At 43.2% G+C, this 24,142-nt stretch overlaps 1 protein-coding gene across 8 annotated transcripts in view; it reads left to right on the plus strand.

Annotated features, from left to right (window-relative positions):
* Positions 1-23,418, plus strand: part of DENND5A (DENN domain containing 5A) — a 76,392-nt gene extending 52,974 nt beyond the window's left edge. For 6 of the 8 annotated variants that reach the window (XM_031460052.2, XM_031460053.2, XM_064492579.1 and 3 more), the window contains 13 exons: positions 1,725-1,856; positions 5,222-5,374; positions 10,330-10,414; positions 11,899-11,983; positions 12,449-12,577; positions 15,837-15,958; positions 17,130-17,275; positions 17,861-17,979; positions 18,345-18,526; positions 19,118-19,200; positions 19,699-19,822; positions 20,713-20,881; positions 22,370-23,418. In XM_031460052.2, coding sequence (XP_031315912.2) covers positions 1,725-1,856; positions 5,222-5,374; positions 10,330-10,414; positions 11,899-11,983; positions 12,449-12,577; positions 15,837-15,958; positions 17,130-17,275; positions 17,861-17,979; positions 18,345-18,526; positions 19,118-19,200; positions 19,699-19,822; positions 20,713-20,881; positions 22,370-22,553 — 1,713 coding nt within the window. In that variant the 3' untranslated portion in view covers positions 22,554-23,418. Of the gene's footprint in view, positions 1-1,724; positions 1,857-5,221; positions 5,375-10,329; positions 10,415-11,898; positions 11,984-12,448; positions 12,578-15,836; positions 15,959-17,129; positions 17,276-17,389; positions 17,533-17,860; positions 17,980-18,344; positions 18,527-19,117; positions 19,201-19,698; positions 19,823-20,712; positions 20,882-22,369 lie in introns of those variants that run through there. The other 2 variants (XM_064492583.1, XR_010383401.1) reach the window with 2 other exon arrangements.
* Positions 23,419-24,142: the final 724 nt, after the last annotated feature.

Genomic DNA, 24,142 nt, shown 5'->3' on the forward strand with positions numbered 1-24,142 from the left:
TGTGAATCTCTGAACCTGGGGAGGAGAGGCCTTTTTTCCCATTTTTTCTGTGCCTTAATTTAAAACAGATAATCTTGACTTTTTTCTCAAAAGAGCAAAGGAATGTTATTGTCAGTTGCCTGGGGATTGAGGAGTCTTGAATTGACCTGAGTCCTCATTACTTGTAAGCTGAGCTTCTCAGCTCTACTATAACTTGTTGCCGGTAAAATTTCTAGTTATAAACCTCAGGTTGGAGACCCTGCCTTACTGAGTTGCAGAGAAGTTGTGAAAATGGAGCTTCACCTTCAGAAAACTATTTCAGCAATTTCTCTTTGAGGAAAAACTCTGAAATTTGCATTTTATACTGATAAAATCCAATAAAGCATGTTGTTTTCTTATGTGTCTGGCACCTCAGTGAATGGGAAAATATTTTGCCTTTGCTATTTTTTTTAAGGAATAAATTAAAATTGCAAAGTATAGTTATGAATTTTTAATGGCTGATATATAGGATACAATTGTACTTAAGAGTTTTTGTGAGTAGCACAATGGGTGTTGGGTGTAGGTGTCATTTTAAAAGTCTCCCTTGGGTCTTACACCTCATAACCATGTTATTTCTTTCAAGAGTGTTTATTGAGCACATTTTCTTGGTAAAAATCACTGCAGTAAGCACTTTGAAATATAAAGATGACAAGAGGGTAGCCTTGTCCTCAGGGAATACCAGTTTATTAAGGGAGCAAAGACAGGTACACAACTAACTTTAGTAGAAGAGTCTTTTGGAAGGGCCATAGGAGAGCACGCCAATGTTTGGTCACTAATTAGAGAAAGCAGAGGTCACTTCTGTGTTGAGTAATCTCAAACAAGACTGGAGGAATCAGCATCTGTTTTAAGTCTTGAGGATGATAGGATTGTTAGAGACAAAGACGAGCATTGCAAGTAGAGGAGGGGGCAGGATCAAAAGCTTGGTGGTGGTTGGGTGAAGGAGGCTGTGGGCAGAATATTCTGGAGCAGAGGTACTGGAGGTAGCTCACAAGTCATCTAGGTGATAGTAATTGAAGCCCACCTTGGGGGTTGATAGTAGGGGCAGATTGAGGGGCCAAAAGGTAGAATGGGCAGAATTGTAGCACTTGAATAAATATGGGGGAAGAAAGAAGTCTAGGGTAAAAATGTTGATTGTTAACCTGGGATACTGAGAGGATGTTAGTGTGCAATTTACTGCATTGATGTGGGTTCTGTGTTAAAACAGACAGCATATGGAGAATCACCAGCAAACTGTAAAAAGCAGAAAATGCAGTTGTGTTTTGAGTGTACCCATATGTTTTCCAGGCCCTAATTTAGCAAGGATGGATATCTTTGAAGTGAGCAGAGGAGTTAAATTCCTCCTAGCTTGCTGGGGAAAATGATTTTCTCAGTACTACTCTGAGATTTGAGTTGGTTTGCCCACTCATGAGAGTTTACACACTCCTATGTGCTGTAGCCATGTGTTTTCTACCTCTTGAATCATTAAAGCAAAGGTAATTCCAGTAGTCACGGAGTGCTTTACGTGAGAAAAAGAATTAATTCATCACATCATCTCAGTTTTTCCCTTTGACGCAAGTGTTGCATTTTAAACTTTGTGCCTTGAACCTAGGAAAGAAGCAGTAAGAAAGTGCGGGGTGATAGTGCCCTCTTCAGGAACCATCAGTACTGGTCGCCTGTGGTCTGTGTGCTTGGGCACATTGAGTCTTTGATTTTTCCTTTTGCTGTAGAAGTACATTCAGGAAGCCAGGAACATGGGCAGCACCATCCGCCAGCCCAAACTATCCAACCTCTCCCCGTCAGTGATTGCCCAAACCAACTGGAAGTTTGTAGAGGGTCTGCTGAAGGAATGCCGGAACAAGGTGAGTGTGGACACCTGTGAATTTCTCTTGGTGGCCAAGGTGAGACCAAGGCCTAGCTCTGATCACTCTTTCTTGATTTTGAAAATAACTGTTAATATAATGTGATACATCTAGTTTTAAGATCTTGTTAACTTGGAATTAGGTGTATTTGTTTTAAATAAAATAAACCATTAATTGAGAGAAAGCACACTTTGCTTGGTATAAGCTTAATATGTTGTATTCTTTAAAACAGATAGGCAGATACAGTTTTTAATTTTAGACATCTTTCATTACTTAAAATCATCAGTTTTAAGTAATATCTTAAATAATGTAGTTGAATTGTCTTCAGCAGAATAGTCTTACACATATGAAAATGTTTTTCCCTCTCCATTTTAATCTGATAGCAGTGATCGCATATGTCTAGAAACAAGAACTCACTGAGTGCCTATTATGTGCTAGACCAAAGTGTGTTATTCAGTTTAACTTGGTTGTTAGGATGTTTTTCTCCCCTCAACAAAAATATTAATTTTTTAAGCTTTATTAAGGTATAATTGATATGCAGAAAACTGCACACATTTAATGTGTATGTCTTGATGAGTTTGGACTATGCATACACTGGTGATACCATCACCACAATCAAAGTAAACATATGTGTCACTTCGAAAAATTTCCTTACGTTGTTTTGTGTTTTTTGTTTGTTTTTGCGGCAAGAACACAGCATGATATCTGTCCTCTTAACATATTTTAAATTGCACAATATTGTATTGTTAATTATGGGCACTATGTTGTACAGCAGATCGCTAGAGCTGATTCATCTTACCTGTGAATACTGAAACTTCATACTTCTTGAGCAACAATTCCTTATTTTTCCCTCCTACCCCTAGCAACCACCATTCTATTCTTTGCTTCTATCAATTTGTCTATGAATTTGTTCAACTATTTTAGAGACTTCATAGAAATGGAATCATGTAGTATTTGTCCTGTTTGGCTTACTTCACTTAGCACAATGTCCTCCAAGTTCATCCATGTTGCTGCAAATGGCAGGATTTCCTTCTTTTTTTTAAGGCTGAATAATATTCTAGCGTACATATATACCACATATTGTTTACTCATTCATCTTATCAATGGATGCTTAGGTAGTTTCCATATCTAGGCTGTCATGAATAATGCTGCAGTGAACATGGGGGTACAGATACTTCTTTGAGAACCTGATTTCAGTTCTTTTGGATATATACTTAGAAGTGGGATTGCTGGATCAAAAGATAGTCATTCTTAATTTTTAATGTTTTAGTTATTTTTTAAAATTTATTTTTTTTATTGACATATAGTCAGTTTACAATGTGTCAGTTTCTTGTGTACTTACTGTTTTAGTTATGAATTTAAATTTCTAGTAAAAATATAGCCTTTCAGCCAAGTCAGTATACCATACTTTTTAGGACAGTTGAACTAACTTGGTCTCTACTGCATCCTATTTATTCATTGATGGAAAACAAAAGATTTTCCTGCATTTTCAGTTTCTAAGCAGTGCTCATTTACATGATGAAATCAAACATACTTTCTCTTGGCAGAATAAATTATTACTGTTACAAGTTAGATTGATAAATCAGTACTAATAATCTGAATTTAGGTAATTTTTTTAAAAAGCTTTATCAGTTCATTCTGAGTCATTGATATTCATAATTTCCCTAACAGTGTTGTCTTTTCTGCCATCAAGAACATTTCTGCCCTTCTTTAAAGAGGGCCCCTCTCTTGTCTCTGAGATTTATTTTCCATGCCTCTGGCATTCATTCTCAAGTTTCCAGAAGGAAGTCCAGTCAGTGACAACTTCCGTATGTCTACTGCCTGAGCAACGATGACTGTGAAATGTGTCCTAACTTCAGATTTGTTAGTATGTGGAAAAGTGTACATCTTAGAATTGAAGAAATACAGTAATCAGCCTAACACTATCAACTGTTGGCTAGGATGTGGAGCAGCTGGGAACTCTGCTACTGTTGGAAGTGTAAATGGGTATGAACGACCACTTTGGAAAACAGCATAGCATTCATTATTGAGTATTCTTCTCCTAAGTATATTTCCTGGAGAAACCTTTGGAGCATGACCCAGGAGATAAATACAAGAAGTTTGCAACAGAGTTCTTTGTAATAGCCCTAAACCGGAAACAACCCAAACCCTAGTCAGTAGGAGAATAAATAGTAAATTGCAGTATATTCATACAATGGAATGCTATACAGTGATGGAAATAGACAACAGATACTTTCATCAGTGTGGATGAATTTCACAAAGTTGAGTGAAAAAGAAAATAATAAGGGAAAGCATACCTGCAGAACTAAACTACATTCTTTAGGGATGCAAGTATAGGTGATAATCAGGATAGTGATCACTTCTAGATTGGGAAGATGATTGGAGAAGCCACGTTAGTGCTTCAGAGGTATAGATGGTCAACATTTTATTTCTTAACCTGGTTGTTGGTTATGATAGTATAATAGTATATATATATGTGTGTGTGTGTGTGTATGAGACATATTCCACAATAAAAACATTAAAAATAGTAACACTGGAAAGAAATAAGCCAAAATGTTGAGTTATTGTTTCTGAAAGGTAGGATATGGGGTGATTTTTTTTCCTTGCTTTTTGGATTTTTATATGTCACAAATTTATAACATGACTAAATCTTAAGAGCTTAGTTTCAATATTCAGGCAGGTTTAGGTTCAAGGACCAGATCTGCTATTTCTTTGCTGTGTGAATTTGGGCAAGTTACTTAAGTTCTCTGATCTCAAATTCCTTATCAGCAAATTGTGAAAAATAATAATACTTCTCATAGAATTATTAGGCTTACATGGGATAATGTAATAATACTTAATACAGTGCCTGGCACATAGTAATAAAAGCTGCAACTATCATTATACAGTGTGTGTTTTTGTTTTTGTTTTACAATAAGCATTTGAAAATTTTTACCTTAAAGTAAATTATTCCTCCTCAATTTTTTATCCCCTTGACAGGTACTTTAGATATATTCCTAGGATTAAATGCTTAAAGGTTTATTTAATGTCATTTAAATAGTGAGAATCAGAGACTGTCAGAGGTGACATTCATGACCAAAGGATTTTGTTCAACTCTTTCACCTCATAAATGTAAAAACTGAATCTGGAGTGATGAAATCACTTGCTCAGGGTCATCTTATCTTCTTAACTAAACTTTTAAAGAAGGCACTGTACTATAATCTGACCTGTATGGTGGAGAATAAACACACTCTTTATCTGTGGGTCTGACTTCTCTTGTCCCTCCCAGCCCAGCAAATGTGCTATGCAGGTGGCCACAGCCCTCTCCAGTTGAATGTGATCCTGCTCACTGTGGGTATCTAATCTTACTGACTGATTTCTTACAGACCAAGAGGATGCTGGTGGAGAAGATGGGCCGAGAGGCTGTGGAGTTAGGGCACGGAGAGGTGAACATCACAGGGGTGGAAGAGAACACCTTGATTGCCAGCCTTTGTGACCTCCTGGAAAGGATCTGGAGTCATGGGCTACAGGTGAAACAGGTAATGAATGTCTGGCCCTTCCCTGCTAAGCAAGCAGTCTTCCTGTTTTTGCTCACTAGCTTTGCCACACTTTTCCAACTGGCTGGCTTTGAAGAATGGCTCATGGTGCTTGTGGAGTGAGAGTTAAAATAGTTAAACAAATAAGTAAATAAATGTGACCCAAGCTATTTTCTTTAAAAATAAGCTTTATAAATCTATGTGTTTGTCAGACATTTTAAAAGTGGCATCTTTTTTCCTGTAAATAGAGCTGGAGGCCAGACTGATAGATCCTGTTTGGTAGCTAGCCCTAGTCTGGAGATAGAACACAAAAGAAAGAGAACTTGGAGCTAGGAAATACCAAACATACTGTAATGGTCCTTCACTGATTGTACGTTCCCAGTGCAAGAAGATCTGTCATTAACATTTCTTTTATATGCAGATAGCTTAACTTTCTAAAGATTTGAGAGAAGACCAAAAAAGTTGAGTAAGTTTGATTTTTTTACTGCTTTATCTGAAGAGAATTTCTTTATTTCAAAATACTCTACTTTGAATAACCAGGCAAGATGGACAGCTTATACTCTCATGCATTTTTAAACTTGAAAAGAATTTGAAAAGTTTTCAAAAGCAGTTTTATTATGGAAGAATTAGAAAATAAATCTAAATATCCAGCAAATGTTTATTTAGGACCTACAGTGTGCCAGGCACAGTTGTAGGTACTTGGCGATAGCCCAGTGAACGAAACAGACCAAGATCTCTGCCCTTTTGGAGTTTTCATTCTCATGGGCATAGAGACGGTCTACCTCATCTGTCCTTCAAAACATTTTTCTGTGCATTTATGCCCATGTAGAGCTGCGTGTTTAAAAATCCAACAGAACCGCAGTAAGATACCTTTTCACATCTACTAAGATAGCTAAAATTTAAAAGGCAGTCAATATCAAGTGTTTGTAAGGATGTAGAAAAATTAGAACCTTCAGATATTGCTAGTGGGAATGTAAAATGTTGCAGCCGCTTTGGAAAACAATCTGGCAGTCCCTTGAAATATTAAACAGAGTTATATGACCAGCAAGTCCACTTCTAGCTTTGTACTCATGAGAAATGGAAACATGTCTGTTATAGAGACGTGTATAAAAATGTTCATATTCATAGTAGCCTTATTCTTAACAGCCAAAAAGTGGAACAACGCAAATGTCCATAAGGTGATGAGTGGATAAGCTGAATGTGGTATATTCATACAGTGGAATATTATTCAGCAATAAAAGGAATGAAGTATGGATACATGGTACAATATGAATGAAATTTGAAAACATACTAAGTGAAAGGAGCCAGTCACAAAAGACCCCAAGGTGTATCATCTCATTTATATAAAATGTCCACAATAGGCAAATCCATAGACAGAATGTAGATTAGGGGTTACCACAGGCTAGAGGAAGGGAGGAATGTGGAGTGACTGCTAATGGGGTTTCTTTTGGGGTAGTGAAAATGATCTAAAATTAGGTGGTGGTGTTGGTTACATAGCTCTTTGAATATACTAAAAAACAGATTTTTTTGACACAAAATTGTATATTTTATAAGTGAATTTTATGGTAATGTGAATTATGTCTCAGTAAAGCTGTTTTTAAAAAAAATCTGAATGGGATCATACTATACATAATATGTTAGAACTTGTTTTTTCTCACCTCAGAATATCTTCTCCATGTCCTTAACTAATTTTTAGGTGATACTATAGTAAGGATTAAAATCTGACACTATAAATCAGATAGTCCTGGGTTTAATTCCCACTTAATAAGTTTGTGAAACTAAGTTTCTGTTTCCTCATGTGTATACTGGAATTTTAAAAGTACACACCTCCATAGGATTCTTGTGAGGATTTGTGTAAAGCACTAAGCTCAGAGCCTAGTATCTGGAGGTTCTCTGTAAATGTTTGTGGTTATTATTCTAAAATCTCAGTTTTAATTACTGTTTCTATGTATTGATGTGCAGTACTTGAATCAATCCCTTATTATTGGTCATTTAGGTTATTTCTGATTTTTCAATGTTATAAACAGCACTATGATTATAGATTTTTTTAAATGTTAATAATTGTGTATCATATCCCTAAATTTCTTTTGAGAGTCCTGTAGTATAGTAGCAACACTGTGGGCTTTGGAGTCAGAAAGACTTGGATTTTAACCCTCGCTCCACTGGATGACTTTAAGTGACTTATGACTTCTTAGTCTTGTCTTCCTTATCTGTAATACAGAGTTAATAAAACCTACTTTTCAGGGTTGTTCTGATAATGAGATGTAATAAAAATAAGTACCTGGCATGTGGATATGTAACATATGACAGCTGTTATTATGCTGGGTTCCACATGAAGGATTTCTGTTTCAGTCCTTTTCTGTGTAATAAATGAGTGGAATATACATAGTCATTTTATTATTTTCCTTAAAGTTTAGAAAGCCTGGCCATATAGTTGAGTTCTTTCAGTGTTTTGGCATAACATACACCTTCCAAACTGTTTAATATTCTCCATAAAAATCTCTATGGAGTTAGTGAGGCATTAAAAAATAATAATACCATATCACATGTTTTAAACCTGTCCCCTGAGGCTTTGCAGCCATGTCCTTCAGGAATTCCCACAGTATGGGGAAAATTTCTTTTGGAGCCCATTTGATCCTCTTCTCACTTTGGACTGACAGAGGGTTCTTGGTGAGAAACCGGTAAAGAATAGTAGGGGCTTTTCAGTTGAGATTCCATTTTGTTCTGAGTCCTGCTTTTAGAGCTCTAAAAGTGAAGCACTGACAGTGTCACCAGAAGGAACTGAGGGTCTGTGCCTGCTGGCGGGGACATACGTTCAGCTGGGGACTGAAATCCCTGACTGTCTTTATGGGGTTCCTGCAGCATGTCCTCCTTAGGCCTCCATTTTGCTAAACACATCTAGCCTGTGTTTAGACCACTTTTCTCCCACTGAGACATTCTTCAGTTATGTTCCAGTCCAGAGATTATAACCTGGTTCCCTGGTCTCCACCATCATGCACCCGACTGTGACCAAATTCACTCTGAGAGTGATCTTATCACCGCCTTCTGGGGGCGCCTTACTGAGCAACTACCCATACTATCTGCGTAGAAAGTAGAGTGAACCCAAACCGTGGCTGTTGCTGCTAGCCTCCTAGGTTTTGTTATTAACTGACTGCCTGCTTTTGCAAGGCTGCCTACAGCAAGTCCATGTAAGAACTTCTGGTATCCTCACCTCTGTCTTTGGCTTTGGGTGGTATTTTCCAAGGACAAGGACTTCCTTCTCTAGTATATTTTTCTGGCAATTAAATATGAGGTTTGGTTTTTCAGACTGGTTTTGTAACTGCTGCCATTTGAGGACTGGTAAATGAGAAGGAGTTTCTTATCTTTGAGGCATATAACATTCTTGGAGAATCTGGTGCTATACATTGTATGGCCACATTCCCAAATGGATAGTTAGGCTGTACTGAATCTTGCATTTCTAATCAGGTCCTTTGCAAAAGGTGGAAAAGAATAATTTGTGTCTCCTGGACTAGAGAGCCCCCAGTGCCCTGTCACGAGACTGAGCCCCATTGCTGCTCTCTCGCTCTTGCTCTCGCGCTCCCTCCTCACCAGTACTGTCACTGAGAGCCCAGGTGTCCTCCTGGCACAGGCCTGCTGATGCTCTTGCCTTTGACTCTGTAGCATTATTGGGTATGAGGACTCTTTGGTGACCAGCTTTATTTGTGTGTCACATCCAGACAGTTCCCTTAAGGGAGGCTGCCTTCCTAGTCTGCCTAGATTCTGGGGATACAGTGATGAATAAGACAGTCTCTGCCTTTTCAGGGTCCTAAGCTGGTTTCAGTAAATGGGTGGATGAATGTGTTTCTGGAAGTTGAATAACTAAATCAAAGAGCATGTCACTTAATCTTTCTGATTCTCAATTTGCTCTTTTCTAAAGAAAATGAGGATAGAGGTACCTACCTTGTTGGGAGCATTAAATAAAACGTTGTCTTTTAAACATTTAATATAGTGCTTAGTTCATAGCAAGCCTCAAGACATGGTAGCTTCTGTCATTATTACCATTACTTTTATGAAATACAGAACCAAAGTCACTTACAGAATGATCATAATAAATCTACCAAAAGAAACTTATACTACTTTTATATTATGCCAACTGTATAGGAACACTTACCATCAATCTGAAATATAGTTCTTATCCCATAGCAAGGGTCACTGTGTACTGAAGGATGACTAAAAAGAGACAAAGCAGTTGCTGGGTGGCCAGCTGGGCTCACTCACTATGTAGGCAAATTGCTCCCTTACGTTAGGCTTCCAGGTGCTATTTAGATTTGTGCCTTGGCAAAATGACAAATGACTACATGTCTCCAGTAGTTTAAACTGCAACTCTTACATTTTCAAGTGCCAAGATTCTACTATGTTGACTATATAGTGTATCTCAGACTTGCAGTTAAGTACCAGCCTACTTTCCTGCAGTCTTCTTCAAAGTACCTTCCGCAGTAAATCCTCATCATAGTGATGACTTAGGGCAGGAATGCCTTTAAATGTTTTAGGAAATTTGGGAACTGTTATAGAATCTTGTAGACTGAATGTCAGGTTCTCTGTGCAAAAGCCATCGTGTGCTACCCAAGCTGACCTTCAACCAACAGACTGTTTAGAGATTGATAGGTCCTTGTTTAATTTTTTCTTTCTTATCCACGGTCCATTGTCAGGCTCTTTTTGGCCATGTCCTTCCTATTCCCAGTGGTGGACCATTTCTTTTTTCTGTTCCCTTCCATTCTTTATATTTCTCCTGGATTTTATTCAGGTAATATGGATTTGCATACATTGCATCTAGGTGTACACTGAAATAAGAAACAGGACAGGTACTTCTCAGCAAAAGCCCATATCTGTATGTTCAAATGATCTCTGACTGTGTTCACTGGATTCTGTGCTCTCAGAAATCTAAACTGATAGGTATTTCTCCCTTCCATTGGTTCCAGGGGAAATCAGCCTTGTGGTCCCACCTGTTACATTATCAGGAAAACCGACAGAGAAAACTCACATCAGGAAGCTTCAGTACCTCAGGTAAGATGGTCTCTTGCACTACTGGACAGAACTCCCGCCACTCACTTTCCCATCCCCCACCGAAGTGATCATCTGTAGCAGACTATTCCATTTCAGGTCAATGAAGCCTTTACTCCATAATGTTTTCTTTTTTAAATATTAAGCCACAGGACTCTCAGAACCACAGAGCATGCCAAGGCCATGGGGTCTGCTTTCACTATGTGTTTTTATACCCTTTTGAGCAGTGAGATAGAAGATTTATATCAGCAAGAGGCCAGTCTTAGAATGAATTTGGATTTTACATGGATTTGGATGTTACTGATATTCTGTGTTTAGAGCAAGTGTTTTCAGAGTCTTTTGTTTTATTTCTCTGAGATGGGCATTGATGATCTGTCCTGTCAGTTAAGAGAGCCTGTTTGTTGGTGTCCTACCTTGGAACTCATCAAAGTCAGGGCCTGGTGTGCACAATCCCTTACACTTGCTTTCTATTTCTATTTAATAAAGATGTTAGAGTTGGCGGGGATTCCAGAGATCATCTTATTTTATAAGAGGAGGAAACTAGGATCCAGAGAGGAATTGAATTTATTCAGGATCACGAAGTGAATTGATGGAAGGGGCCAGTTCCGGAACCAGGCCTCTTGTCTCCTGGTCTCTTGTTCTTTATACCATCCTACAGTGTCCCTTCCAGGACAGTTCCCCTCCTTCCTTTACTTCTTGGCAGCATCACCCCTTCACATCATCCTTCATTCTCCTCTCTGCTGGGGAGTTTGTTTACCTTTCTTGGATGTTCTTATCCTAATGGTAAAGATCAATTTAAATGGGACTGAAAAGGTAGATGTGAATTCAGTATTGTCTTTGCCCTTGAACTAGTTGACCTCAACCAGCACTGAACATGGGGAAAATAATTGGCTGAAAACTAGGTATAAGAGCTCCATAAGTAGCCTCATAAGGAGTTTCCTTTCTCATTTTCTGGATATGAGAGCAAGAGTCTTTCCAGGAAAGCTATAGAAGTTACTGCCAAAGGAAAAACTAGCACAGAATTCTCAACAGCTGAATGATGAAGATCATTGGAACGTTGGGCCAGACATGAAGATATAAAGATACTGTATCTAGAGGTCCTCAGCATTCCGGGTTGTGTTCTTTACACATTCCCTCAGGTCTTTTGTAGTCCATTTTGAGGCAAGAGCAGAATTAGGAGCCAGAGGATCTGTGTTCCTTCCAGTCCTGACTTTGCCACTTGGTAACTGGGGCAAAGCAGCTGACCTCTTTGTATGTACTTTCATGGCTGTCTTACAAGTTGTTAGAGAATTAAATGAAATGATATGCATAAAAGTTTAAAATTTGATACCTGGTAGGTACTTCATAAATATTCGTGAAATGATTGATTAAAGTGTTACCAAAGCAACCAATTTTTTCCTGTAGAAATTTGTGATTTGAGATAAGAAGAGTAGTCAGCTGTGTGGGTTGTCAGATCTCTTTAGACTTAACCAGCCTTTTTGTTCTAGGAATATTTCTTGATTCAGAACGGAGGAAGTCCGATGCCAGCTCAGTCATGTCTCCCCTGAGAATCTCCCTCATTCAGGATATGAGGTCAGTGCGGGCTCATTTGTAATAAGCCTCTGAAATCCCGTTTTCAGTTGCTGCTTGGGAGTCCACGTTAAATAGCAGAGCCTCAGTGACCTGGGCGCCTACAGCATCTCTTAACCAGGAGGCCCTCCTCAGTGCTCCTGTGGTTCGTGATGCGTTTGTAGCGCTATACAAGCAGTTGGGTTTCCTGACATTTTTGGAGAATTACACCAGGGTATCTCAAGGCCTAGGGGCTCCAGGCTTCGCCTGGCTTTTTGAGAGCTGTACTGTCTTTCCCCACCCAAATTGTGGTGACCATGTCTGGCAAAGTCACATGGAAGCCCAGGATTTAGAGAACAAGAGAGAGAGACTCTCCCAAGATGGGTAGGGCTGCCTCACCAGGCTTCCTTTGGTGTTACAGGGGAGGTGTTGGTAGTGAGTTCATCTCCCACCCTTCCCTCCGCTTCCTTTTTCCCATTCCCCCTTCAGGCACATCCAGAACATCGGAGAAATCAAGACTGATGTGGGAAAAGCCAGAGCATGGGTACGACTGTCCATGGAGAAAAAGTTACTCTCCAGACACCTGAAGCAGCTTCTCTCAGAGCATGAGCTCACCAAGTAAGGCCGCCAAGAGGTTACAAAATACCTGGAGTAGAAGTAGCTCTTGGGAATGGCGGGGGAAGGGATTGGAAACCCCTGTGGGAAAGAGGGGTATTCAGTATGTCATTTCTGCTGAATTCAGTTAAACTCAAATTGCGTATGAAGGTTTTGCAGCATTTCTTCTTCTGCTTCTTTATCTGTAGAATAATTCTGTTATATCTGTTCTCCCTACCTTCTTGATCTGCAAGCTCCCAAAATAGCTTTCTTACAGAAGTAGTGAGAAGGCTGGAATCCTCATTGGGTACCTCAGAGTTTTGGAAGTCCTCCTCTCCTTGTAGCTCTCACGGGATTTGTAAACCTCTTGGCATAGAGCATTTTCTTGGTCTCTTTCCTGTCTTCAGGGGGAATGGATTGTAGAGTTAATAAAGAAACTTCTGAGACATCCCCTTATCTCTTTTGTTCTCTCCCGAGCCCAGGGCCAGCCCAGAGTAACCAGGTCCTTGCTCTTCGTCACTCCTAGGAACCACTAAACCTGCAATTCCTTTCTCTTGATTTTATATGCTTTGTATTTTTTCTGTACCCTTGTTACTAGAGGAAGAAGAGGGAGGAAGGCTGCCCGCCTTCTCTGCCTCTCAGAGCTTTTCCTTAATATGTTTGGTTCTTTCTTCATTGGCAGACCTGTTGGGCATTTTTCTTTTTGGCATTTCCTTGGGCATCTTTTCATGACATCCTTTATTTTGTGACTTCCATGTGGATGAAAAAGGAGAGGAGTGGACCATGGGGAAATTTTGTGTAAGCAAATTGATTAAACCTGCAGAATCTGTTTTTATTCAAACTGAAAATGTAATTTTTGAACTGTTTATTGTGTGTTTAAACCACAGCAAAAAACCAGGTTTAAAACCTTGCTAGGTTAGAGAGCTCACTTCGAGAGGTTATGAAATAGCAGTTCTTAAAAGTGCTTAAGTGTGATTCCCTTTAGGGACAAAAAGGTTTAGGAATAAAACTTGAAGATTGGAAGAACAAGTAAAAGAGAACAAGTGAATATTTAAACCTGGAGCTTGGAAGGGAATTGTCGGCATACTTAATTCTAGAGAACAGTTGTTGTCCTGGAAAAATCTGTTGCTGTGTCTGTGTGGGTACCAGGGTCTGACAGGGCAGGAGGGATTCCTGCAGGCTGGTGTGGTCAGGAGAGGCTGCAGGTTGGCAGGAGGACAGGGAAGAGAGGTAGCTGAGAAGTGGTCAAGCCCAGGAACTTGATGAAGTCCAGGACAGTGGAGAGGTCTAGGGCCTGTGAACGGAAAGGCCTAGGCAGGAGCAAACAGGGCACAGACCTTGGTGAGGAGGCTGATCTTGGTTCCTTTAAACTGTAGCCCTTGTTAGAGGACAGAAGCTCAGAATTTACTCAGTACATAATAACTTCTCACATGATATTCTGACCCCTGTGCTACTCCAGTGAGTGGGAAACGAGGAGAGCTTTGCTGCCACAGATTGCATTTTGAGTGGGATTCAGGGAGAGAGAAGGGGATACTTCATCAGAACCTCCCTATGCCTCCATCCTTTCCTCTTTGATCTTTCTGCTCAGTTTGCATAAAGCTCCAGCCACATCAGGACACCGCCCCACCCCCACTTCTCAGGATGTCTTCAGCCCTTTCAGGGCCTAGTCAGGAGTTTTCTTTGCCTAGACTCCCCAGAGGCTTGTCCATTCCTCCTCCAGGCACCCACAACATTTGTTATAGTATTTTTTCATTCCTTTTTTTTTTTTTTAACACCAATGGGCTGTGTTATCATTATTGATTTGTTTTGCCGCTTATTGAAGTTTGCACTGGAGGCATGAACCATGCACCTTTCTCAGTACTCCTTCTCCCTACCTAGGCTCCAAGTTTGGAGTCTTTGTGACTCCTTGTTTGGCTTTACCTCCCACATACACATTTCAGGTCCTTGGCCTCTACTCCACCTGTGTCCTTACCTGCTGCCACTGCCTAGGTTTCACCCTCATGCCCCTTTCACCCTTCAGCGGCGCTAAATTTAAATTTCTTGAAGTTGGTCATGGCTTTCCCTTTACTTCTAAGAAACTTACTACTTGTAGGGCACATTGTAAACTCCCTCGCCTGAATATTTAGGGCCTGCCTTCATTTGACTCTAGCCACGCTTTTCAGCCTCACTGCTAACTGATTGCTCCCCTGGGCTCTCAGCTCTAGCCAGACTGGCTTTAATACCCTGTCCCTCTCCTTCTCTTACAGCCTCTGTCTAAACTCATGCTGTCCTTCAGGCCTTCCTGCTCTAGGACCATTGAAGCTCTAAGTGCCCAGAGAGAGCCTTTCATTTGGCAGCTCATTATGGCCTGTCTTACTCTGTGGCCTTTGCCTGATGTATTCATCTAGACTGTATTTGAGGATAGGTGCTTCACTCTCCAGCACCTGCACATAGTAGGCCTTGTTTGGTAAATTATCTGTGGGAAGTACCTTCTAAACTGTCTGGGTAGACCCTCACAGGTCTGTTGAATCCATGCCTCTCCGACAGTCTTGGCAGCCAGGACAGGGACTTTCCTCTGTTCTGAGTGTGTTTCTCTGTGCTTGGGGCCTGTGCATTTGTTTCTCTGTGTCCCCACTGCTTGGGGAGGGCACCATGGCTCTGCAGGCGGAGAGGGCCTGCAGTGTCAGGCAGAAGAGTTGGCCTTTGATGAGGGAGCAGTGGATGATGGGTGGGGGTGGGAGGAAGTTTGAAAAGAGGGGAAGGACATGATCTGTGCAGCTCTTCCTTGTCTGTGAACTGGATCATTTCACTCCTTGCTTCTGAAGCTGTTCTAGGCTTAAATTCACATTCAGAGCAGTGGTTTGACTCGTAGCTCTCAGGTCTGCTGAGGGTCAGAGACTAGCCCTGGTAAGGAATGGTGACCACAGACCTCCTACCATTGCTACTCCCACACCACACACTGGGGCGATGCCCTGTAGAAGCCTGGGAGGGCCTGTGTCATCCCTGAGGAAATTTCATTCCAGTCCTCAAGTTAGGAAAGGAGATCTTCCGACTCTGGCACTTTACATTATAGTAACATCAACCCTTGGATACAGGTAGAGTTTGGTTTTTGTGGTTCCTGCTCTAGTTTAAGCCACTTTCCCTCTGGCCCTCAAACAAGGTAGCTGGCTTTGTTCCTTTTTTAGGTTTTATGAAGCTTGACTTCATATATTTCCCTTAACTGTCTCCTTCCAGAACTGACTAATGCTAGCCTCTTTCCCCTCCTTTGGGCTGGGAGACTGATGCGTTGCCTCCTCTCTGACAGAAAGCTATACAAGCGCTACGCCTTCCTGCGCTGTGATGACGAGAAGGAGCAGTTCCTCTATCACCTCCTCTCTTTCAATGCCGTCGATTACTTTTGCTTCACCAATGTCTTCACAACTATCTGTGAGTAGCCCTGTGCTCCCCACTGGCCTTCTTAGCACCAGTCTTCATGAGCCTGCCTGAGGCTGTCTCCTTTTTTAAAGAAAAGATTATTGCTTGTACTTTCTACCATGGAGATAGAGGTGCATTTGCCCTCCTTGGAGGTGGTTTTTCCCTTTGAAACTTCTTCTTGTTCTGAACTAGGGAGCTCAGTGCTTTTGGCCATTGTGTTGTCACTATGGTCCTTGGCACTGCTCTGGGGACCTAAGGTAGAGTGGGGTAGGGTGGGGTGGTGAAGTTCACTGCCTCCTCTGCACACCTGTAAAGAAGTCTCCCTTTTGTTCTGGGCTGAGAGAGAGTCATTCAGCATCACAGAAGGTTTCAGACCAACCCCCAGAAAAAAAAAAAAAAAACACTCTTCCTAAAGTAGTAGAAAGAACTCCAGATGGCAGTGGGAGATTTGGGTCCAGGCCCTGTATTACCCTAATTCATTATGTGTCTGTGAGCAGTGTCTATCCCTGCAGTGGGCCTCAGTCTCCCTATTTGCAGAGTGAGGAAGAAGGTTCAGAGTGGTCTAAGGAAGACCCCTGGAGCCTCATCTTTCTTTGGAGCCAGGATGCTCTGTTTGGTGGGGGGTAGTCTGAATTTGCTCTGTGGAGAGATGTTTGGCCAGTGACCCAGCAGCCTCAGTGGTGTGGACTCTTGTTTCTGTATGACACTCATCCTCACTCTCAGAGACAAGGGTTATAGGCTACAGTAGAAACAGCACTGGACTGGAACCTCGGAGACCTGAGGCGAGCCATTTCCCTCTCAGTGCTTCTGAAGAGGCATTGTGATACGTGCCTGGCCTCTCTGGAGATTGCTGTTAGAGTCCATGAGATGATAGAAAAGTGCTCTGAAAAGTAATTTAGTACAATGTTGAGTTGGTGATATTGTTTAAGGAGTAGGTTTACTTAGCTCTGAGCTTGCAGTTGGACTTAGATTAGGATGTTTGGGTGGTAACCCTGGGAGGAGTGAGATTGAGGGGAAGATTGGCTAATAGTCTAAGCTGATCAGAGACTAGGTCCTTGAGACCTGCTGCTCCAGGCTCTGAACCAGGAGCCATAATCATGCCAGCACACCTGGGGCAGGTCAGGGCCCTCTCAGGTATGGGAGGGATTCCTGGTCCCCTCAATGCCTTTGTGGCTTCCCCTAGTGATTCCTTACCACATCCTGATCGTACCAAGCAAGAAGCTGGGTGGCTCCATGTTCACCGCCAACCCATGGATCTGCATATCAGGAGAACTGGGTGAAACACAGATCCTGCAGATTCCCAGGAACGTGTTAGAGATGACCTTTGAGGTATGTATTATCTGGATCTGGGGACCACAGCCCCAGGCTCTGTGGAGATCTGAGTTTCAACAGCTACTTTGGGGAGCTTTCTGCAGGGTTTTACTGAGGCCTTGCTCTGTACAGTGTTATGCTTCAGCACAGCTGACCTGCCCCAAAGTGATCAGACGCCAGAGCCAAGGGTTGACCCAAGGAGTTTAGACCCTGTCTAAATGGTCTCTGGCTGAAACGCACCTACCCATCTGGATTTGCCTGCCTCCTTGTCCATGGTGAGTTGAGAAATCCCTAAGAGTCCTTTCAGCTGCTGAGCCCAAGTGTTCACAGAGACCTCAGCCTGCTGTCCCACTTCCAGAGCCTTCTGCTCCCAGGCCCTAGTCTTCCTCGAGGGAGTAGGCTGTTTCATTCTCAGCATCATCCTTGTGAGATAGTGCTGTACCCGCATCTCTGGTGGTAGGGGAAGCCATGAGCTCTGCCCCTGCAGATACTGGGGGGCCAGGTTGCAGGCAGCCAGTTGGATCTGTGCCTCTAAGGTGTTTTGCTCTTTTCTCCTATTTTCTTGACCTACCTCATCTTCTCTATTTGGCTCTTCTCTCACAGTGCCAGAACTTGGGGAAGCTCACCACTGTGCAGATAGGCCATGATAACTCTGGGCTGTATGCCAAGTGGCTGGTGGAGTATGTGCTGGTCAGGAATGAGATCACTGGACATACCTATAAGTAAGTGTTCCCTCGGCTATGCCCTAAGACAGTGGGGCTTGGTGTACTCCAAGAGGCTGGGTTTGATGCTTGGTTATGTGGGGTTGCCAGGGGGACCTTTTAGGTTGTCATAGGCTGAGGCAACTTCCTGTTTGGCCCTGCCTCATGCCCTGAAAAGAAATAGAAGGGTTTTCCAAGTGAGGGTGTATGATACCGCTGTGGCTTCCCTAATGCTACATGGTGGGATGATGAGCAGGGCCTTGAGGGCTCCCCAACTGGCTTTCAGAGCTGATCCCCAGGGATTGGCTTTGTTGATGGTTCTTGCTGAGCAGCAAGGGGAAGGACGCTGGAGGAGCTGGAGCTCTGACGCATTGCCTGACCCTCAGGTTCCCATGTGGCCGGTGGTTGGGGAAGGGCATGGATGATGGAAGCCTGGAGCGGGTCCTGGTTGGGGAGCTGCTCACATCCCAGCCCGAGGTGGATGAGAGACCGTGCCGGACCCCGCCCCTGCAGCAGTCTCCCAGCGTCATCCGGAGGCTCGTTACCATCTCACCCAACAACAAGCCCAGTGAGTGGGAAGCGGGGCTGGGCCCTCATGCTGCCCAGCCTGGGGAATAGGCAGATTTCTGGGAGCCCTGATAAGGGAGCCCAGATCCCAGCCTGTGCAGCTGCCTCAAGGACCACCTTTGCCAACAAAGCAGCCTCAGGCATTTGTCACCCTCCTCATGCATCATTGGGAGGATTCGGTACTCTCTTTGGAGGACAGGAAGGAGAGGGGAGCTCCTGAAGCCTGACCTGGGTCCTCTGTGCTATTTGTATGTGGTCCTACAGAGGAGAGGGGTCTACTTTCTGGCCTTTCCCTTCCTGGTTCCTGGGCTTCACAGTCAAGTTTTGGTTGCCAAAAATTCCAGGGCAAAGTGGAGAATAAATTTTACCAGCATCTCTTAGAGACAGAACTCTAAGGTATTAGTTTTTGCTTTTTGTCCCAAGATTTTAGGAAGGGCTAGCTCAGCAGAATTGGGTGGGCAAGAGCCACTTCCCAGGGTCCAGGCTGACATACCTTTCCTGTGGGCCTTCCCTGTGTCCTCAGTCTTGCTTAGTCAGCTAAGCACTATTAATCTCCGAGATTGGTTAGAGATAACTGCTTGATTTTTATCAGAGCTGAACACTGGGCAGATCCAGGAGTCCATCGGCGAGGCAGTCAATGGCATCGTGAAGCATTTCCATAAGCCTGAGAAAGAGGTGAGCCTCCCTGCCCTCCAGCCCAGGATCTTACAGTGAATAAGAGAGAATAATCTTGTTCCAGGCCCATATGCTGTGGACAGCCCAGCGCGGAGTGTGTGCCTTGATTAGTTTGAAATTGAGCAGATTCCTACCCCTGGAGGCTTCTTTTAGGGTTATCCCGTTTTCCTTACACACTGACAAACCAGCAGAGTCCCTGGGCGTCCAGTGAACCGTGTGTATTTCTGTCCTCTTCTGGATTTGTCTTGTCTCCCTGAACAGTGGCCGCATGGGCTTTGTCCCCTGTTGGGGCCTCAAGGTTCTTCATCTGTTCATTCAACAGCTGTTCACTGAGAGCTACTCTGAGCCAGGCCCTTCCAGACGTTGAGGGGGGGGCTAGACAAGGTTCCTGCCTGTCTTTTGCTGCCCTCCCAGGTATGGGCAGTGGGTTTGGGATGCAGTGGTGGGAGGACATCTTACTGAGGTGAGCTTGGCACTCTCCCCTGTTTCCTTCTATAGCGAGGTAGTCTGACGCTACTGCTTTGTGGAGAATGTGGCCTTGTCTCAGCCCTGGAACAGGCTTTCCAGCATGGATTTAAATCACCGCGGCTCTTCAAAAATGTTTTCATTTGGGATTTCTTGGGTAAGTTGGGCTAGGGTATGAGGGTAGGAAAAGCATGGGTGCAGAGACATGGGGAATCATCAGTCTAATGTGGGTGCTGACCACTGGGGTCTGAGGTGCAGAGGCCAAATCAGGTGACTCTCAGATTAGATCTGTTGTTTGTCTGCTTTAGCTTTTCTTGAAGGTAATGACAGAAGCTCTCCCACCTTTCACCCCTAACCTCCTGAGAACTGGACAGGAAAGATTTTTTCTAGGCTTCTTTTATATAGTGCAGGCTTAGGTGACGCGTGACACTTCATGCTCATAGATCCAAAAGGCCAGTTGATAGTATTGGAGTTCAAACCCTATGTTACAGCCACTTGGAGAATTTTCATGCAAGACGCTTCTCCCTTGTTTGAGATTTGTAGATACTGACAGGTATATATAGAATAGATAAACAAGTTTATACTATATAGCACAGGGAAATATATACAAGATCTTGTGGTAGCTCATAGTGAAAGAGAATATGAAAATGAATATATGTATATTCATGTATGACTGAAGAATTGTGCTGTACGTGAGAAATTGACACAACATTGTAAACTGACTGTAACTCAATAAAATTAAAGATAAATAAATAAAATTAAAGGAAAAAAAAGAAGCTTCTCCTTTAATAAGAGTTTTGTTTTATCTTCAGACTAGAGAAAGGACCATCTTTATATCAAGGGCCACATAGAGAAATTTAAAACATAATGATAGGAAACAGAAGGATCATTTTGAAATGTGACCAGTGATGTCAGAACACTCATGTTATTCTCATTAAGTTACCTGCATTGACATAAAGAGACCCATGGCAAACAGCCTGTAGAACAATGAGGGATAGGTTGGTTTTGAGAGCCTTTGTCACTGGCAAGCTTCTCTCCTCTTCACAGAAAAAGCACAAACCTATTATGAGACTTTGGAGCAGAATGAACTTGTCCCTGAGGAAAACTGGCATATGAGGGCCCGGAACTTCTGCCGATTTATCACTGCGATCAACAACACTTCCCGGAACATCGGCAAGGATGGCAAGTTTCAGATGCTGGTGTGCTTGGGAGCCAGGTACTGCAGCCTCCTGGCCCAACATGCACACAGCCAGCCTTGCAGGTGGTGTTGGAGGCCTAGTGTGGTGCAGGGGGTGGGGAGTGCCTAATGACCAGGTGCCTTTGGGCAGGTGAGGCCTCGGAGGGCTTCATAGAGGCTCTTCATTTCCTTCATGTACCATGCATGTTTGTGGGGTGGGGATGAGAGCATGTGTGTAATTGGGGAGTATGCACCACATTTTGATGGGAAGGAATAAAAGTACCCCAATGACAAAATGTGAAACAGAGTGTATATATATCTAGTCATTGCTTCAACAAACATTTGAATGTGCCAGGCCTCATGGAAGGTGTGGAAATAGACTGAATAAAACAGGGTCCCTACCATTTAGAAGTTCAGTTGTCCTAATTAAATACAGAAGTTTGGGAGAGTTCAAAAAAGTCCACATTCATAATGCGTTGCTGAAAATGTAGAGGAGAAAGATCAGAGAAGGCTTCAGGGAGGAGGCAATATTTGAGGTGAGCCTTAAGGGAAGGGTAGAAGTGGGGAGGGAGCTTGAAGCGGTCAGAACTAGCAGAGAGGCCTAAAAGGAAGCAAAGGATGTGGAGTTAGGAAATAACAGGTAGAATGTGGGAAGGGCAGTAGTGGGAAACACTGAAAGAAGGATAAGGGGCCAGGAGGAGCTGGGACAGAGTTGATTTTTAATCAGGGGACTGAAACCATATAATTTGATCTCATGGATGGTATGCATCAGAGTGTGCAAGACTGTTTGGGGTTATTCCACTGGGTCATGTGAGAGCATGAAAGCCAAATAAACTTAAGGCAATTTTTGTTTAGGCCCTGGAAGGGAAGGAGTTGGCATGGTGGTTAAAAACAGACTCTGGAACCAGATTCACCAGGTTCACATCTCAGATCAGCCACTTACTAGCTGTGTCCTTTGAGCAAGCTGCGTGACCACTATCAACCTCAGTTTCTTCATCTATAAAGTGGGGATAATAATAGCACTAATTCACCTACCTCATACAGGGCTGTCATGAAGGTTAAATCTCTCATAACAGTGCCTGGCACATGCTAAGTGCTGTGTGGACGTCAGCTCATAGTAGTACTCCTGGTGGTGATAGCTGTGGCAGGAGTGATGCTCTGAGAGAGATTGGCTGTTGAGCTCGAGGAAGTGGTACTGACTGGAGGTGGTGTCTGGTTGGTGGAGTCTGGGCAGGGGGAGACAGGGTAGGAGGAGCAGGCCTTTGTGGGAGATGAAAGGGCCTGTTGGGCCAGATTGGGTTGGCATCCCTGGGCTTGGGTAGCCCCCTGTGGGAGCCTTTAAAGCCACGTAAGGAGTCTTTGACAAGTGCTCCTAGGGGAGGGAAAAAGGGCTATGGGGCGTTACCTGCTTTGTCACCTTCAGACTTCGTTCAAGGAGTGATGGAGCAGGTTTCCTCCTTTGGCCTTGCACTAACCGTCTCCCTTCCCTTCCCTTCGGACCCATTTGAACTGATCCTTCCCTGCCAGAGATCACCTCCTACACCACTGGATTGCCCTGCTGGCTGACTGCCCCATCACCGCACACATGTATGAGGATGTGGCGCTGATCAAAGACCACACACTTGTCAATTCCTTGATCCGCGTGCTGCAGACACTGCAGGAATTCAACATCACGCTGGAGACCTCCCTTGTCAAGGGCATCGACATCTGACCTCCCAGCACCAGCTAGCAGCAGGACCCAGAAACTCGCCCTGCAGCTCTGACCCTTCTTCCCAAAGGGACTCAAGCGAGTTGTGCAGGAGATGGAGAGATGTACACTCACTGTAAAAAGAAAAGTAGAGGATTTTTGGAATAAATAATCTATTTTAGAGTTTATTTGCCGATTTGCTTTTTACACACTTTCATGTGAAAGAGTGATAGGGAGAGGGAGACGAGGTTGGTGCCGCTTATTTTGAAGCTGGTGCCCTCCCTCGCCGTGGCCGTGGCCACGCGCTGCAGCCTGCGGCCTCCCTGGACTGAGCCTGCGGAGTACGGGGCAGTTCTGCTTCCTCGCTCCGCAGCGTTAATGAGGCCATTCCACATTGTTTTTAAACTAATGTTTTCTATATTAACATTATTATGGATATTTGGCTTTCACGGGCCACACACAGGTGTGCTGAGCAGGAAGCCCCAGGCTCCAATCAAAGGGATTTTTAGTAGTGCCTCTACAAGCACTGATGAGTCAGCCCCACGTCTTTTCTTTTTTTGTCAGTATTATTTGGGAAGGAGACATGCTGGGATGTTTCATCGTGCAGAAAATCATGTTTCCTCTTGGCACGCAGTTGCACAGAAGTAAACATAAGCATGTTTTAACAGGTTTTCCTTTTCTTTCTTTTTTTTTTTTTTTTAGTATTATTTATTTAATCCTCCATTGTGTGTTTTAAGTCTGTCTTTTTCTTTTTTCTTTCTTTTTTTTTTTAAGGAGAGAAAAAGCTTGTCACAGTCTAACTGGCTATGTTATTATTGTTAAATTTATGTTGTTTTGCACTTAGAAACCAGCTGCAGTATGGCCCATTTAATAAACACCTAAAACAAAACTGTGTGGGTCCTTGACTTTTATGGGGATTTGTGAGCAGTGGGCGGTAGAGGGTGCAGTTTGGTCCGTCTCAGAGGACCAGGCTGTAGTGTCATGTCCCCCTACAGGACTGCCCAGAGGGGCTCACGTCACCTGGGTCCTACCCACTGCAGTGCCAGGAGCTTTCATGGCTGTTCAAGAGGGATGCAGACAAGGTTTAATTTCCCACTACACGGAGGAGGAGGCCAAGGTACAGTGGAGAAAAGAGCTGGCCAAGGTTACAAAGGTCGTCACTTGACCGAGACAGGATGGGCCATTTCTTCAAGGGTAAGAAAGACTAGTTGTGGGAACACAGGGCACGTGAAGCCCTGTGTGCCCTCAGGAAATAAAGCTTTTTCTTGAGAAAAGATTTGCTTTTTCCAAGGATGGCAGGTGATCTAGCTTTATGAGGGCCCTGGGAATCACTTTCCTTTGGTTTTGTTCTTGAACCAAGCTGCTTTGGCAAGAAGCTCAGGAAATGTGACAGATCAAGTGCAGCACCTCAAGCCAATGTCCTCTTTTATGCTTCCCTGATTTTGTATGTTCTGTTCCCTCTGCCTGGAATGCCTCCCTCATGTCCACTTCTGTTCATTGTTCAGGGCTTACTTTAGGAGTTAACCTACTAACTCCCCTTGGGTACGGTTAATTGTCCCCTCATTGTGCTCCTGTAGTTTCTCAGATGCTAGGACTTCCTCTCTGGGGAGTCA

Source organism: Camelus dromedarius, chromosome 12, assembly GCF_036321535.1.
Source record: "Camelus dromedarius isolate mCamDro1 chromosome 12, mCamDro1.pat, whole genome shotgun sequence".
In the NCBI taxonomy this organism is placed as follows: domain Eukaryota; kingdom Metazoa; phylum Chordata; class Mammalia; order Artiodactyla; family Camelidae; genus Camelus; species Camelus dromedarius.